At 41.0% G+C, this 17,711-nt stretch overlaps 1 protein-coding gene across 1 annotated transcript; it reads right to left on the bottom strand.

Annotated features, from left to right (window-relative positions):
- Positions 1 to 760: 760 nt before the first annotated feature.
- Positions 761 to 15,857, bottom strand: Ptchd3 (patched domain containing 3). Its single transcript, XM_031353736.1, has 4 exons — positions 14,819 to 15,857; positions 13,889 to 14,010; positions 7,833 to 7,978; positions 761 to 2,680 (listed from the first exon to the last, which is right to left on the bottom strand). Exons 1-4 carry the CDS (start codon positions 15,770 to 15,772, stop codon positions 1,185 to 1,187), a joined length of 2,718 nt encoding a protein of 905 aa, XP_031209596.1. The 5' UTR covers positions 15,773 to 15,857; the 3' UTR covers positions 761 to 1,184.
- Between the last annotated feature and the right edge of the window lie 1,854 nt (positions 15,858 to 17,711).

Genomic DNA, 17,711 nt, shown 5'->3' with positions numbered 1-17,711 from the left:
TTTTTAACCCTCATTCCTGCACTGGAGGACTTGTTAACTAAGCTAGCTTGGTCAATGGGTATTAAGAAATCAACCAACTAACACCAGTCCAGCCTCAGTGAGAGTCAGGTCAGCCAGTGCTACCATTATTCTTGTTCCCTGGCCTTAAAGAGTCTTTAGTTTAACTGTTAAGAGTGTACCTTTTCTGAACTATGAATTGTTCCCTAAGATTTTCTACATCAGAGCCAATAGCAAAAACATCTTAATCTAGCTTCATCAATAATTTTTCCAAATGCTTTCTAAGGGTGGTTGGTGGTCATTGATGACAAGCTACATTTCCAAGTTCTTTCCTAGTGTGGTGATTGAATCATTAATCTGCTCCAGCAGCAATGTCTGAAAGAGGTCAAGCATTATTGTGAGTGCCAGTGATACTTCCCAGAAAGGAACTAGAAGCCCCTTAGAATTTTCATACAATTCTTATATTAAGAGGGGTGTGAAGGCAACAAGCAGAGCAGAACTGCATAACAGCTCAGAACACTTAGTCTTCTGAGAAAGCCTCTCCTAGTGAATTCTATGAGTTCTGAAGCTCTGTCACCCCTCCTTCATGGCCCTAGGCAATTTAATCACTTTACCATCCAATTATGGCCCTCTCCCTCCTCTCCTCCCAGTCCCATCCTCCCACCACCCCAACAAAGGTGATTTTGACCATCTTTATTTCAGCAATAGAGAAATAATTGAAGACTTACTGTAGACATTAGAATAAACATAACACTTTTCTTAATTTGGTAAAGAAATTTTAATTTTTCTCAGAATATGTTAAAGAACAACTTAATATGGGACTTCCAAATCAAGGAAATGTCTTTAAAGTAGATACTATTTTTATTTTTAACACTTTCTATGTGTTTTCAGTAATATATTAATTAATTCATATTTTATTAGCATATACCAATTAGACAAGTTAATGGTTTTCACTAAGACATTTTCATACATGTATACAATGTGCCTTCTTTATATCCCACATAACCCTCCCTTCCCTCTCACTCCTACCCCTGCTTCTTCTTACCCCACAATCCCCCTTCTAATTTCATTTCTCTTTTTCTACTGACTAGTCTTAATTAGTGCATTTTGTAATCAGACTGAATTCAGGCCATCAGGAATTATATAACTAGTTAGGGTTATTTGTTACTGTATATTCAAACAAACTTTCAAAAAAAGGTTAAGAATACTGGAATAAAAATTAGGCCATGGGCAGCCCCAAAAAACATAACAAGGAACATAATCTTAAAAAATGTCCTGAAAATGTAAGCTTTAGCTGCAGATAAAACACACACCCCTATTATTGTTGAAATTGCGCTTTGTAACACTGGATAACCTAACATATATAATGCCTCAATAGACTTTTTGTTGACTGAAGGCTCGGTACTGGAAACAAATGCATAGGAGATGTGTGCAGAAAAATCAAAAGAAAACCCTATACAAATAACAAGATTAATCATGGATATGGAATCAAGATTAACATTCCAGAATGCCATGAAACCTGTCACTCCCACAATCACAGAAGCAATAGCAAAAGTGACCCACAGGGAACACACTGGATGAGGAATTAACAATAAGGAAACAATGAACATAGCTGTTGATGCAATCATGACATTTCGAACAGTGTTTTCTATTATTGCAGCATACTGATCAAAATATATGAATGCCGAATTATATACCATTAAGGGAACTTCACAGTTTTCAGCTATAGCTCGTAACTTTAGTAACATTCTCTTCTTATTGCTTGAGGATGAAACATCTACAATCTGGATAAAGCCTCGGGAAGAAGTGATTTCATTTGATGAGGAGATATTAATATCATATGTAAACATGGGGAAAATTTGTAAAAAGCCTGCAATATTATTCATAAAGGTATTCTTGTCATTAGGATTATTTCCACTGTTATTCATATATTGCATATATGCCTCCAACCAAAACTCTGTGAGATTTTTATCTACATACTCATTTTGTTCAAATTGTGTCATACATTTGTCCAGTTTCTGTCTTATATCATTATCCCAGTAGTTAACAGATTCAGTAACAATGACCATAACCCTTGGACCATAATCTGAAAAGTAATCTTCCTCTACATTAAAGTAGGGTGTGATATAGGAATCATCACTTGCCAGATTCCGAAGATCTAACCCTTCTTGCACTTGGAAACACCCATATATACTGCTTATGATGTAGAAAATGTATATCAGTACCACAATAAACTTGGCTTTGGAAGTTGTGAGAAAAGGACCAAAATAGTCTCTAAAGAACAAATTCATTGGATGGTTATCTTCTCCATGTTCATCTGGCATTGAACCGAATGGGACACAGCAGGACTTTTTAAATGAGGAATATTTTTGGTTTGGCTTTTCCAACCAGCGGGACAATGCAACTTCTCTTTTACCATCCAGAGCCATAATTGCTCCAAAACAGGTGATACTATAAAAATAGCAAAAGAGCAGTGTTGTTCCTGTATAGATGCAAAAATACTGTACAGATCTGAAAGAGCTGGTGATTCCTGTATAGAAAGCAAGGACATTGGTGATGGTGGTGATTGTAATGGACACTGCCACCTTTGAATATGAATCGGAGAGGCGATCTTTTACACTTTCCGAGAGTCTGGTCTTCTGCCAGGCAGAAATCATGATAAACATGTCATCAACACCAACACCTGGAACAAAAGAACAGGTCTTCAAGTTTATTAATAATAAACAAGTTAAAACACTGAACATTTTCAATTGTTCGTCTTGCAAATGTCTGCTTGAACACTGTTTGCTCAGGCTGTTTCTGAATTTATATCCGAATTTCTCACTCATTCCTCTGTAATAAGTCTTAGTCACATACCTGTTGCTTATGCACAGCACACTCTACTGTTTAACCAGGGTGTCTTCATGATAAAATGAGGACACCTACCTGATGTCCATTACATACTAGTTGAAGCAGCATCAGCAGTCTATCTTTGATCACATGAACCATTTCAACCAGATTACAAATACATCTATCAAACATTCTGTTACTTGAAATGCAAACTGGTAAGTGTGATTATAGGTAGTATCAGGCCATGTTTTTAAAAAAGCCATTTGGTTTAAAGCACCTACAGAAATACACCCAAGCATACACACAAATCTAGTATGCCCATGTTGCAGGAAATATTGAAAAAAATCTGCAGCCAGGCATGGTGATGCTCGCCTTTAATATCAGCACTTGGGAGGCAGAGGCAGGTGGATTTCTGAGTTCAAGACCAGCCTGGTCTACAGAGTGAGTTCCAGGACAGCCAGGGCTACACAAAGAAACCCTGTCTCAAAAAAAACAAAACAAAAGTCTGCAAGTTCCCGTGCGACTTTCTGCCTGCCAGTCTCACCACCTTTGCCTCTTGACTTTCCCATCAGCAGTCTTCTCCACTTAGCTTGCCTAGGAGCCACCTGTACCTTCTCAGCCATCCACTCCCTGTGGTCGGCAGTCCCAAATTCCAGTAACTCAGTAAATTAAAACTCTAGAAGCTTATAATTAATCAGTCAGATTTATATATCAATAGATTCTCAATTCACAAGATGCCCACACAATAATTTTAGAGCCAATTGATGATACAAGCTGCCCACCTAGATTAGACAAATTATCTCAATTATCCTATCCCTATATGATATCTACCTGTGGCTATTCCAAGCCACTCAGAATCTGAATCATCCTGTTTATCCTCCATCTTCCTCCCCTTCTTTCTCCTGTGTTGCTCCCTATCTCTGCAACTCTTAGCTCCACCTCCCTTTTCCCTGCCAATCACAGGCTTCTTGTTGTATTAATATTTAAATTAATCAGACAGGGAAAATTCTGCTACATCCCCACTGGTCTCTATTTGACAACCAGCATGTGGTTTCACTGGTCCTGAGATGAGAGGGGTGTGCAAAACTGAAATCTTCAGAATCCTTTCCATGATGCAATTTCATGATTGGCTTGAAACAGAACTGAAATGTTTGAGAGCTTTGATGTTACTAATGTCAAAAAAGAATGGAGACAGAAAAGGAAGGAGACTAGAGTCCAATCCTATTGGCAATGAATTCACTTTAGACTACAGTTGGGACTGCTTGCACTTGTGTGTGCTTTAATTCATATGTTTCTTTTACAGTAAATCTTGGAACTGTAATGCTGATCTCTACTTCTTTTTCATAGATTACAAGTTAAGGTGGGAGAATAGTGGGAATCACCAGCTGGCCTATAGTTCAGATATTCATGTACATGACTGAGGTAGAAAGATCCAAAACTTGCACAAAGACAGAGGGATCGTCATAGTCTGAATTGTGACACCCCAGGATTAGCAGCTCTGAAGTCTCCAGCTGAACAAAGGAAACAATTAGAGACACTGAGGACCAAGCATGGAATGCATTGGTCTCTTACATGTTTAAGAAATGACTTTATTACTTATGGAATTTTATTCAGAAATTCTCCTCACAGTTTTTGTTTGTTTGTTTGTTTGTTTGGTTTGGTTTGGTTTGGTTTGGTTTTTCGAGACAGGGTTTCTCTGTGTAGCCCTGGCTGTCCTGGAACTCACTTTGTAGACCAGGCTGACCTCAAACTCAGAAATCCACCTGCCTCTGCCTTCTAAGGGCTGGAATTAAAGACATGTGCCACCATTGCCCAGCCTCCTCACAGTTCTTAAGTTGCTGAAATGCATATACAAATGTATACACACACTCCTGTGAATACAAACTGAATTTGTACAAACAAACTCACTGTACTGTGAATACAGTGAATACAGACTGACTTGCAGTAAACACATCTCCCTTAACTATAGTTATTGATGACTGTGTGAAAAGAGAAACTCTTGAACTGTATGGAAGCATCACGTGTCAATAAAAAAAAAAACCTATGGCCAATGAGTTGAGGCAGGAAATAGGAAATCCTTATAATCCAGCAGAGAGGATTATGGGATTCTGGGAAATAGTCAGGCGTGGGAGATTCCAAACACTGGAAGATTCTGAACACTGGAAGAAACACATAAACCTGAGAAGTAACTAACCATTGGTAGAAAGTAGACTAGAATAAACTAGATTATTGAGATATGAGCTACTTAGGGAAGAGAGCCAAAGCTTATGGCCTAAGCATTTATTCATGAAATATTAAGTCTCAGAGTCATTACTTCAGGGAACAAAGTGGCTAGGAGGAAAACCACCAACTATAACTGTGGGCACACTAGCTGAGTATATGAACATGAGGGTGTACTCTGAAAAGCAGGATTAAATTGATGTACAATATAAACCCATTATCTAAGGGAAAATATTTCTCTCAATTGCATAGTTTGATGTGTGTACGTGCATGTATGCTTACTCTTAAATTCTAAAGACAGCATAAAAAACCCTATAATCTGCCTTTCAAGGATAACCCTGAAAAAACACTTTTTAAAATCTCATCTAGAATTTATTCTATGTAAGTATTTTATTTTTGTTTAGCTTTTATTCTTTGTTTTATGTCATGCATCCCTTTCTTGCTCATCTCCCCATTCCCTCATATCTGCCCTTTGGCCTTTCAACTCCCCTTCAAAAAACACACAAAACCCACAAATCATAGAAAACATATCATCATGGAATCTGTAGTGTGTTACAATATGTCTCACAATATATCCCTCTGTCCACACATTTTCACTTTTAAACTTTCATTGCAACAAGTCATTGGTCTAGTTTGAGATCTCTGGCTCCTGTAACACAATCAATACTCGATTCTCACAAGGCTTCCTCCTAGTTATCCTGTTGTTGCCCTGTATCATGGAAATCCTGCAGCTTTGGATCAGCGAGACTGGCACTTTCAGACATCCCAACCATTTATTCATGATATTGATTTGGAGGTGTGTCAACTCAGAGCCTTGGGTAGTAGCTGAGCTGGTCAGTGTGCCAGCTCTTCCTTATCCACACCACCAGGGTGAGCTCTCCAGCACTGCTCCTGCTAGGCCTCCAATGCTATATCAAATAGTAGACAGGGTCAGTTCTCTTGTTCATATGCCCTTGAGGCTGGCTCACCTGCACTCATGACTCCAGGGCCAGCTCCATTGTGCTGCCCAATGAAGGCACAGGCCTACTCTCCCAAGTGCTGCAGCCTGTGAGGAGCTGGACCAGCTCTCTGGCTCCCAAACCCTCAGGTTTGGCTCATCTGTGCCCTTACCATCAGGGCCAGCTTCACTGAGCTGCCCAGGCAAGGCACAGGGCCCAGTCACCTAAGTGCCAAAGCTGGTGAGGAGCAGGGCTAGCTCTCCCACACTCATAAGCCTGTGGGTAGCTTTTGCTACTGTGGAAGGTAGAATAGGGTTGGGTGGGAAGGATATCACCTCTGTGCCTGTGCCACTCCACAGCAGATGTGTCCCTAGGGTCAGCTCTCTCACACTCATACCCTTGGGGCCAGCTCACCCAAACCCCTGCTATTAGAGCCAGCTCCACTGTGCTGCCTGGGTGAGGTACCCTGCAGGCCTACTCTCCCAAGTGCTGCAGCTGGTGAGAGATGGGACCAGCTATCCAGAACACTGCAGCCAGTGAGGGTCAGGGCCACTTTTGCATAGCCCCTGCACATCCATGTAGCCCCCAGTGGCTGCCATGACTAGGGACATCCCCATGTTCTATAGCTGTAATATGAGCCATGAACATTAACACTGACCCCTGCTGCGCATAAGCAAGCACCCAGACATGGCCCTCAGCAGCAGCTTGGGCTGGGACTTCACCACAGCCCCTGATGGCAGGGCTGGCCACTCCCAACAGACTACTCCTCTCCACCCTCAATCTCCAGATCCACTTCTCTTCATAATGCTCAAGCTGCTCCACTTCAGTGTCTCATCTGTCCACCACACACTTGCACATGGTGGTGGCACTGCTACAGGCTGGACACATGGCTGGCGAGCCCTTGGGTGACATCCTCCAGCAAGTAAATGTCTATGGCCTGCCTGTGAGGCGCACCAGAGTGCAGGTCTTTGGATGGCATGACTGAATGCAGGTCTCCGTCTTCCTCCTTCCACTCTGCTGCCTGGATTTGATTTGAATTTTATAAGTCCTAGACATAAAACATCTTTGGCCACCAAGCGAGGCATCAGGCTATGATGAACAAAGGCCTGCCGTCTGCTCTGCCTCTGACTGATCTAAGACCACCACCACCACCACCGAGGTACCTCTTTGCTCATTGCTGGAGGGGGGGAGAGTTATCTTGTTTTATAATGAGTAATTTTCATTTAATTATATTTGTATTTTTTAAAGGTCAAATATGGTTTCAATGTTTTAATATGTTTGATTTGACAAATTCCATATTGATGTGGGATCAAGTTGCTTTCAATATTTTCTTATTCAAAACATACCAAAATAAACCTATTTATTCTATTTATGATCAATTACATTTACCAGATAAATTTTATAGAAGTGAAATTCCTTGTCTATAGCCCTCACTTTTTAAGTTCTTTGATTTGCTACAAACTTGGGGGAATGCAAACCAATTTATACTTTTCCTACAGCAGAATCTAGAGAGTGCTCATTTATATCAACATTCCAAAATGATCTCACTAGTATTGATTAATCAAGAAAAAATAACACTTTTTTTGTTTTCATTTTGATTTCTAGATTAATGTGTATCCCTTGATACAAAATATTTCTTCTTGTATTTTCAGGGTTTCTATTTTGTTTTCTATGTGTGAACTAATGGCCATATTTCTTTCCTCTATTTGTCTAGGGTATTATATTTTTCCAACTATGAAGACAGATAATTTGTTCTTTCTGTTGTTTGAACCAGCTAAACAAAATGCATTCTCTTATCTACTGAACATATCTACAGATTTAACACAGCTTCATAATTTTTTTACTCACCAAGAATAAGAAATGGTGAATTTGCAACTATGATCACAAATGGGACCCCAATGTGCAGCATCAGGCCAAAGCCACTCACCACTGACATGGCGACGGAAAACACTCCGAAGACTGCAACCCACATTTTGTTCCTTATACAGTCCAGCCTGTTAATTTAGAGGGAAAGATAAGAACTTATGATAGTAGCTTCTAATATTGAAATCCTACTCATTGGTTGTTGACTTAAGACACCTAGGCAGAAGCCTCTGGACTGACAATTTCCATATCTGTCTGCTGGAGACCTTAAACTAACAGAAACCATTACATTGACAACTCACAGAAATAGAGGGAACAATAAAGTCAGGAATCTATAAACATTCCTGGGTGATTCTTATGTAACTTTTTGAGCACTAATCCACTGACTACCATTTCAGAATAGAAATTTGCTAAGCACTACGAATGGTTAACTCTGACTTTCAGAAGGGTATGGATGAAGCACAGCATGTAATAGGTGGTGGCTTGGTTAATTTGTTACTATGGCAAAATATGTGTGGCTGGATACAAAAAGAAAAACATTTACTTAAGTTCACAATTCTGAAAGTTCAATAGGATGATATAGGATCTTTACAAGGGCTTCTTTCACTGTGTTATAACATGTGTTATAGCATGTCATTGTGGTGGGAGTGCTTAAGAGATTAAAAACAAAAGGAAATATAGGAAAATTGATAGATTTAAGATCCAGGATTTAGGATGTTGCTGTTTTCATAACAACTTCCTGTTTTGGGAAATAATGGGGGTCCCATAAGACAAAAAGAGGGCGGCATCCCCAGTGATCTATCGATTTTGATAGATCTTGCTTCTAAAAAATCTCCTAATATCACAATACTGAAAACCAAGTTTCCAAAACATGAACCAGGACTCATTCAAACCACAGCCAAGGACAAACTTTGAAATGCAGCAGGTTTCCAGTTTTTTATTCACCTAACCCCTAATTTCAACTAGATATAAACATAGTATAAATAGTTTGCAATTTCAAATTAGTTCAGTGAGTGCTGTGGCTAAAAGTATAAAAACATTGTTTTAAATGATTTTCGTGATGTTTATGTACTTACTGCTGTGGGCTCTATAGAAAGGTTGGTAATTTGAAAAAAGAAAAAATTGAACACAATACATTCTGAATAACCAATCTATTTTCTGGTCAGGACAACAGAAAAGAACATAAATACAAGACATGTTTAAAGATTGATATTATGCCTTATCACCCCACTGGCCACAATACACTTTTTAAATTTTTAGGTTTATTTCCTTCTGTGTGTTTTTTGCTTGCATATATGTATAGGCATAACATCCACACTTGGTCTCACAGAAGTCAGATTAAGATGTCTTATTATAAGCCACCAGTTGAGTTGTGGGAACTGAGCATGGCTCCTCTGCATGAGCAAACACAAAGACTCTTAAACCATCTCTCTACCCTAACAGTATATTTTAAAATCTTGGCAATACACTCCAGGTTTTAGGCTTTTGAAACTAGAAATTGTTTCAAAACAATGACCGATACTTACACTTACAAATATATTATAGGGAAAAGAAAACAGGTTAGGACCCTAAATGTGAGGATGAAAACTAGGAATGCAATGACATTGATCACATTCAAAAAGGTAAAGTTTTGGGTTTTTTTTTTTGTTTGTTTTTTGTTTTTGTTTGTTTGTTTTGTTTGTTTGTTTGTTTTACCTGTTCTCATTCCAGGAAGGAGGAGGCAGCTCCGGAAACAGCTGGGAAAGCAAAGCCTTGCAAGATTCTCATAGACCCTGCTAGGAGAGGAGACTGAATAGCCAAGCCACTGAAAAATCCTCAGTCTATCCAGCTAAGTGTTACAGAGCTCTAGGGATGTGTCTTTCATTAAGTCATCACCCATGTTAAGCTGTGCTCCCTGGTGATGCAGATATTTTTTTTTTTGAGTCATCCCTGCTCCTATAAGTATCCCTAACCCATACTCCTGTTAGGAATCCCATTTAAAAACTCGTTAGGTCAGCAAACTAACTCTGTTGCAATCATTACTTTGATCTGTTGTGAGTTCCCTTTCTGGGTGAATAGATATGTGTTGTGTCTTCCCAAGAAAAGAATGTCATACGATAACCACAAATGATGTTTCAGCTAACAATGTTATTTGGGGGCAGTGTAAAATGCATGATCACTAGGAGTTCCAGAAAATTAAAGTGAGGCTGAAAACATGTCACCTAGTGAGTGAACAGGCAAATATGAAGGAAAATAGAAACTACCACAGAATAACCTTCAAGAAAACATAGTGAAGGGCTTAATAGTTATTCAGACCTCAAAAAACCTCTTTCTTAAAGAAGTTAGAAAAGATACTGGAGAAATGGCTCAGCAGTTAAGAGCACTGGCCACTCTTCCAGTGGTCCAGGGCTTGGTTCCCAGCATCCATATAGTGGTTCATCATTAGGTGATTCACCACCATCTTCTGTCCTCCATGTACCAATAATGTGTGCAGCACATTGGGATACATGCAGGCAAAACACATACACGAAATAAAAAAATTCTTTTAAAATTCAATAATTTGTTTCATCAATATATTTATTTAAATATTTATCTTTTATCCAATATGCCTCTTCTCATTCTTTTATTTACGTCTCAAGCACTGCCCTCCTCCTGGTCCCTCCCCTAGTAAGAATCTCCCCCTTCCCCCTCCCCTTCTCCTCTGAGAGGGTGGGAGTCCCCCTGGATATAACCCCACCTGGCATGTCAAGTCTCTACCAGATTAGACACATCCTCTCTCACTAATGCCAGACAAGGCAACCCTGTTGGGGAATGAATACCATAGTCAGGCTACAGCTTTAGGGAAAGCCTCTGCTCTAGTTATGAGGGGCCCACAGGGAGACTGAGCTGTACATCTGCTGCATTTGTGCCAGGAACCTCATTCTAGTCCATATGTGTTCTTTGGTTAATGACTCAGTTTCTGAGAGCTCCCAGAGGTCCAGGTTAGTTGACTCTGTTGGTCCTCCCAGAAATAAACCCACATACCTATTGTCTTAGTCAGGGTTTCTATTTCTGCTCAAACATCACGATCAAGAAGCAAGTTGGGGAGGGAAGGGTTTATTCAACTTACTTCCATATTGCTGTTTATCACCAAAGGAAGTCAGGACTGGAACTCAAGCAGGTCAGGAAGCAGGAGCTGATGCAGAGGCCATGGAGAGATGTTCCTTACTGGCTTGCTTCTCTTGGCTTGCTCAGCCTGCTCTCTTACAGAACCCAAGACTTCCAGTCCAGGGATGGCACCACCCACAAGGGGCCCTACCTCCTTGATCACTAATTGAGAAAATGACTCACAGCTGGGTCTCATGGAGGTACTTCCCCAACTGAAGCTCCTTTCTCTGTGATAACTGTGTCAAGTTGACACACAAAACCAGCCAGTACACCTATAGATACTTGATTTTTGACAAAGAAGCCAAAATCATGCAATGGAAAAAATAAATCATCTTCAACAAATGGTGCTGGTCTAGCTGGATGTCTGCATGTAGAAGAATGCTCATATACCATATTCATCACCCTGCACAAAACTCAAGTCTAAGTGGATCAACATAAAACTGGATATACTAAATCTCATAGAAGTAAAAGTAGGAAATAGCCTTGAACAAAGGAGACACCATTTCCTGACAGAACATCAATGGCTCAGGCGCTAAGATCAACAATTAATAATGGGGCCAGGTGGTGGTGGTGCACACCTTTAATCCCAGCAATTGGGAGGCAGAGGCAGGCAGATTTCTGAGGTCGAGGCCAGCCTGGTCTACAAAGTTGAGTTCCAGGACAGCCAGGGTTAGACAGAGAAACCCTGTCTCGAGAAAAAAAAAAAAAAAAAAGCAAAACCAAAAAAACAAAAGCAAGAAAGAAACAAACAAAAAACAATTAATAATGGGACCTCATGAAACTGAAGAGCTTCTTGTAAGGTAAAGGACCCTGACAATAGGACAAAACAGCAGCTACAAATCAGGAAAAGATCTTCAGTAACCCTATATCTGGCAGAGGACTAATATGCAAAATACATAAAGGACTCAAGAAGTTAAGACTCCAATAAACCAGATAACCCACTGGGTGGGTGGGTGGGTGGGTGGGGGAGCACCCTCTTAGAGGCAAAGGGGAGGGGGATGGGATGGCAGAGGGGAGACCGGGAAGGGGGGAACAACATTTGAAAAGTAAATAACCAATAAAAGAAAAAAAAGAAAAAAGAAAAATGTGGTATAGAGCTAAACAGAGATAAAAAAATTTTTAAAGAAAATTGAGAAGATCATTGATTCTCCTCCACAGTGTCAAAGAACCACTGAGGCCAAGCAACATCTGCCAAGGTCAGAGTATCTGAAAGGCCACTGTGATGCTGTAAAGATGAAGTCTAGAATGTAATTGAGACCTTAACATGTTGAAGATGCCAAAATCGTGAGACGTATATCAAGGAGAACTGCATATAGAGAATGGAACAAGCCCAAGAGAGGGACTACAGGCAACATAGCTACAATGGCTGAGGCATCTAAGCCCTTGAAACTGAAGTTCCACATACCAGAAATACAAAATGTTGTGTTTGCACTTCTGGGTTTCAGTCTTCCTTTCCTCTACTATGTCCTCACTATGTCCCCATGCCCCCTTTTCAGAAGGGTAATGTGTATTCAATCCCACTTTATAAGGGAAGTCTCTATTTTTTAACAGGGATCACAGTTGAGAAGTTAACTTGAGTCTCAGAGGAGGCTTTGACTTTTAACAGTGCTAAAAGTTAAAACTGTGGGAATTTAAATAAAAGATTTATAATTTTTTATGTATATAATCTTGTACCACAGTTATGGTGATGAGAAGGGATGGTCAGGCTAACTAGAACTGGAGTTACAGGCAGTTGTTGGCCACCATGTGGGGTGCTGGGAACTGAATCCAGGTATTCTGCAAGAACAGCAAGTGCTCTTAACTGCTGAACCATTTATTTAGCTATTACTGTGGGGATGTTTAAAGTTGGACTAGATGCATTTTGCATCATAAGATGGCCATGAGCCCTTTGGGACCAGGGACAGAATGTGTTAGTTTGAATGAAATATGTCCTCCATGGGCTTATGTGTTTGAATACTTGGTCCTTAGTTCCTTAACACTTGGTACTGTTTTGAGGAAGTTATGTAAGCTTTAGGTGGTAGAGCCTGGCTAGAGAAAGTATGTCACTGGGGACCAGCTCTGAGGGTTTGTAGCCTCACTCCACTTCTTGTTGTCTTTGTTTCCTATGTGTGGATGGAATGTGAACAGCCAGCTCCCTGCTCCATGATCAACTGTATCCCTCAAGAAACAAGCCAAGGGAGCTGGAGAGATGGCTCAGTGGTTAAGAGCACTGACTGCTTTTCTGAAAGTTCTGAGTTCAAATCCCAGCAACCACATGGTAGCTCACAACCACCCATAATGAGATCTGATATCCTCTTCTGGTGCATCTGAAGACAGCTACAGTGTATTTAAATATAATAAATAAATCTTAAAAAAAAAAAAAGCCAAAATGAAATCTTTCTCCTTTAAGTGTCTTTTAGTCATGGTTTCTATCTCAACGACAGGAAAGTAACTAATACAACACTGTAACTTGTGGAATGAAGTGACAAGGCAAATATATGACAATAGATTCCTACTTTTTTTAAAAGAGAAAAAATCAATTTAATAATTTGAAATCTGTAAAACTAGGAAAGAAAATAAAAACTAAAGCTGACAGACATTTCTTCATCTTTTCTGCTTTCTATAACAAATGCCTTAGACCAAGTAACCTATAAAGAACAGAAGGGAAAAGTTGGCAAAATCAGAGGTATGAAGTAGACTAAAGTTTGTCTGGGTCTCTAGGAGAGGGATAAGCAGGTTAATGCATAATGAATATAGAGTATCTATTAATAGTGATGGAAAAAACTTGTGAAGCAGATAGTTGAGTTGGATAAATAGTATGGATATAATTAATATTACCAAATTATTCACTTAGAATGAAATATTACAAAGTATATATGTTCTATCACAATATTACTATGAAGTAAGAAGTTTAAAAAAAAAGTTAACAGTTTTACCTGGAGCATGATACAATTGCAAATAGTATGATTAAAATGTATGCCAGGTGAAACAGGGGGATCACGGTCTTGGAGGTTGCCTCAAACTCCAGCTGTCTGGAAAGGGATGTAAAGTAGACCACCTGCAACGAAAAACATGCCCAGGGAATAAATCCAGATTATAGGTTGTGTCAAAAGTACAAACACTACTGGATGCATCAGCTTGTTGATGGGCACACTGTGGAAAGTGGGATATTTGCTTCTACACATAAAATCTGCAGCATGCTTTCCGATGTTTCCTTTAAAATGCAAACCCAAAACTGAGTTTTATACACAACTGTGAAACCTGTCCTCCTTAACAACTGTGGAAAGTGTGGCATTTTATAAATCTTGTTAGATTGCTATCTTCTCATATTTTAATATCAGTATCTCATTAGGAAACACTTGGCCTTCCAGTAAATATTCACTTTCACTGGAGTTATATATTGAAATTGCTGGCCCAGAAATTTATCAGACAACATGTACTTTAACACTAAACTAGGTTCCTTATCTATAATTACCCTAAAAAAGGCTGAGCTAACTATCTGTCTTCTAATATAGCATGACAGACCGTGAAAGTTTTGTCTTATTTTCACTAGATACAAACAGGCTTTAAGGACTCCAAGGAACAAGAGGAGGGAGTCACTAAAAGAAATAATTTTCAAGTGACTTAATTAGAAAACCAAACCCTACACCAAATGTGAAACTTAGTTTCTATACTAAACGGAATTATCGACACAGGATTTGTGTATAGACCAGAATGATGCCAAAACATTTATGATCTGTGGCGTCATCCATGCTACAATAGGTTTTCACTCTAAGCACTCCATTGAGCATTCCCAGCTTTAATTCAAGGATCATTTTATCTCTACCCTTATTGGGCTCCCTTGCAAACCCTAGCCTCCAGAATACCTCTATCTCTTCCAGGGCCAGACCGCTCTTCATGTCATTAAAATGGTCAAGAAAGTGAGTCAGCCATGCCTGGCTATGTTCACTGTCCTCAGGGTCCTCCGTCTTGAGGTAGTACAGCAGTCTCATCGCTCTGGACTCCACTAGGCGTTGACTTCTTCCTGTCGTTTGGCCCAAAACATTTCCCCCAAAGAAACCCGCTAAGTAGATGAGCTGGGTGGACGTGTTGTGGATAGGGAAGGTGAGGTCCGACAGATTCAGCGACGAGTTTTGCTGCCAGGAATACAGCAGAGGGTTGGGCGGCACGCACAGCGTCTTGTACTTGGCACACACCTCTTGGTATAGGATCTGTGTTCCATTTTCCTGGACAACTTTCAGCGCCTGCACCGCTTGGTCCAGCCTGCTCACCTCTTTGAATGTTTCCGGCTCCAGCAGTGAGTCGGAGAGGGACACCACCAAGATGGATGCGAAGTTGGTCTCGGAGCTGGTCCTGGAGGCAGAGAAGCGGTAAGTGTCATTGGTACTGAAATGACCCTGCACAAAACGCCGCTCTGCCTTGGCCGGGCTGCCAATTGGTGTGTACTGCTCCTCCAGGTTCTCCTTTTCCTTGGGTAGGAAAATGAGGCCGGTGCCCAGCGAGGCCGTCAGCAGTGCAGGCCCAAGCAAAAACAGCCAGGGGTTCGCGCCCACTATGGCGCCAAAGCGCTGGAAGCAGCGTGACAGCGGTGCTTCCAAGCAGTCGGTGTGGCAGCGACGTGGCGGAGGTGCCTCCTGACCCAGCGGCGGCAGGCGCTCCGATGGCGGCCCGGTGGTCCAGCTAGGGCTCGCCTCATCAGGTGGCACAGCTTCCAGTTGGCCTTCCAATGGTTCCTCCCGCTGCTCCTCCTCTCCAGGCGCCACCTTAGACGGTGACTCCTCCTGCTCCTCCTCCCCTGGCGCCACCTTGGAGGAGATCATGTCGCCTACAACTGTCCAGAGGAGCTGCTGCGGAGCTGTTTTCACCCCAACGGTACGGGAGCGGGGACCGTTGGTTGCTCATGTGCCCGGATGCTGGAGGCATCGGTTGGGAGCACGTGGGCGAGGCGACCTTCCTGGTCCGGGTCTGTTCCAGGGTTAGAGTTAGTACCATCCTCCTTGTCACAGAGCATCTCCTCAAGATCCTGTGGAGCATCCCTTTACCCCTGTACTTACCAGAGCCCTCAGTGGGAGCATAAATTTAACCTTTCTAGTTTGGCGTCCCAGTGGCTGGAACAACTTCACATTTACTTTGTTGTCATGTGCACCTACTAGACTGTCAGAACTCTGAGGCTGAGGATTATTATATCTAGTTTTGCTAACAAATTTAAATGCCAACCAGAGGAACATAGGCATTTCTTAAAGGAAATACTGCTCATACTACTTAAACAGTTATGTATCAATCTAAAGTTTACAGTTTCCAATCCAAATGAAAAGTGTACCAAGACAGATTTGGGGATCATTATGAATTAGCATCCAAAGAAGGACGTGTAGCAGATTACTGCTTCCAGTTATTTCCTCGGCAGCCAAGTAAAATGCCTGCAACCAGATAGCGTTTACTGGAGACTGGTTAAGACCACTTAACAAAGTTTTCCCCAAATGTTTTACTTGTGTGTTTGTAGAGTCTATGAAACAGAACAAGTTGCTTTCACTACAGCAGAAGATAGATTCTTTGGTCATTTGCTGAATTACTCTGCCTATCCTGGATGTTTATTCACTCCAAAGTAGGAAAGGCCTAACAGATTAAAGAGTCTGCTCCCTCCATTTTTAGCAGGGGCAACCCACAGACAGCTGCATCACCCAAAAGACCCATCCTCCATAGCCATCGTGCCTCTCACAGTCAGTCCTTGCCTGTCAACATGAAGCTGGGAAGGTTGGCGCATCAGGGAGAGTCAGGGGAGGGTTTTGTGAAATTCCTTCAGAGATCCTGTTAACAACCCAATTACATTCAGAACTAGGTATCTTCTGTATATTTTTATTGATTTTGTTGTCATTACTGTAGGCTAAGATCTCCTGTAGGTCATCACAGCTGTTCTACCACATGGCAGCAGTGGATGTGTTAAGAGGTGTTATCTATCACTTTTGCTTAAACTGGTCAGTTTATGGTTTATCGTAAATTACAGCTGATGCCACATGCAGTGGTTTGCACTAGTAGCCCTAACTATTCAGGAGGTTGGAACATAGATGTAAGTTCAAAGCTAGTTTGGATAAAATAATAGGGCATTGTCTCAAAACAAAATATTGAACCTGAGGAATGGGGCTGTAGTTCAGTGTTAAAGTGTTTGCCTAGCAAGTACAACATCTAGGACGTAATCCCAAGCACCACACACACACACACACACACACACACACACACACAAATGCAGCTGGAAAAATTCTAATAATACATGGACTAACTATTGATCTATCCTTTCATGCTTAGGGATAGAATGGAAGTGATGTTCAGGGAAGCATACCTCATGGTAGCATACAAAGTAAAACAGAACAAAAGGTAAAATGAATAAATTTAATAAGTACAGCATCCAGACATTAGATAATAGCTGCCTTATTGAAAGCAGAAAGTGGGAGGACAGCTTGTGGTGGTTTGAGTATGCCTAGCCAGGGAGCGGCACCATTTGGAAGTATGGCCTTGTTAGAGTAGATGTGGCCTTTTGGAATAGTTCTATCACTGTGTCTGCCCACCACATGGGCTTTAAAACCCTTATCCTAGCTGCCTAGAAGTCAGTCTTGTCCTACTGGTCTGCAATGAAGATGAAGAACTCTCAGCTCCTCCCACACCATGCCCGCCTGCATGCTGCCATACTCCCACCTTGATAATAATGGACTAAACCTCTAAACCTGTAAGCCAGCCTCAATTCAATATTGTCCTTATAAGAGTTGC

This window comes from Mastomys coucha, unplaced genomic scaffold (genome assembly GCF_008632895.1).
Source record: "Mastomys coucha isolate ucsf_1 unplaced genomic scaffold, UCSF_Mcou_1 pScaffold5, whole genome shotgun sequence".
Taxonomy (NCBI): Eukaryota; Metazoa; Chordata; class Mammalia; order Rodentia; family Muridae; genus Mastomys; species Mastomys coucha.
The sequence above is the reverse complement of the archived record's forward strand: the minus strand, read 5'-3'. Positions and strand labels throughout refer to the sequence as shown.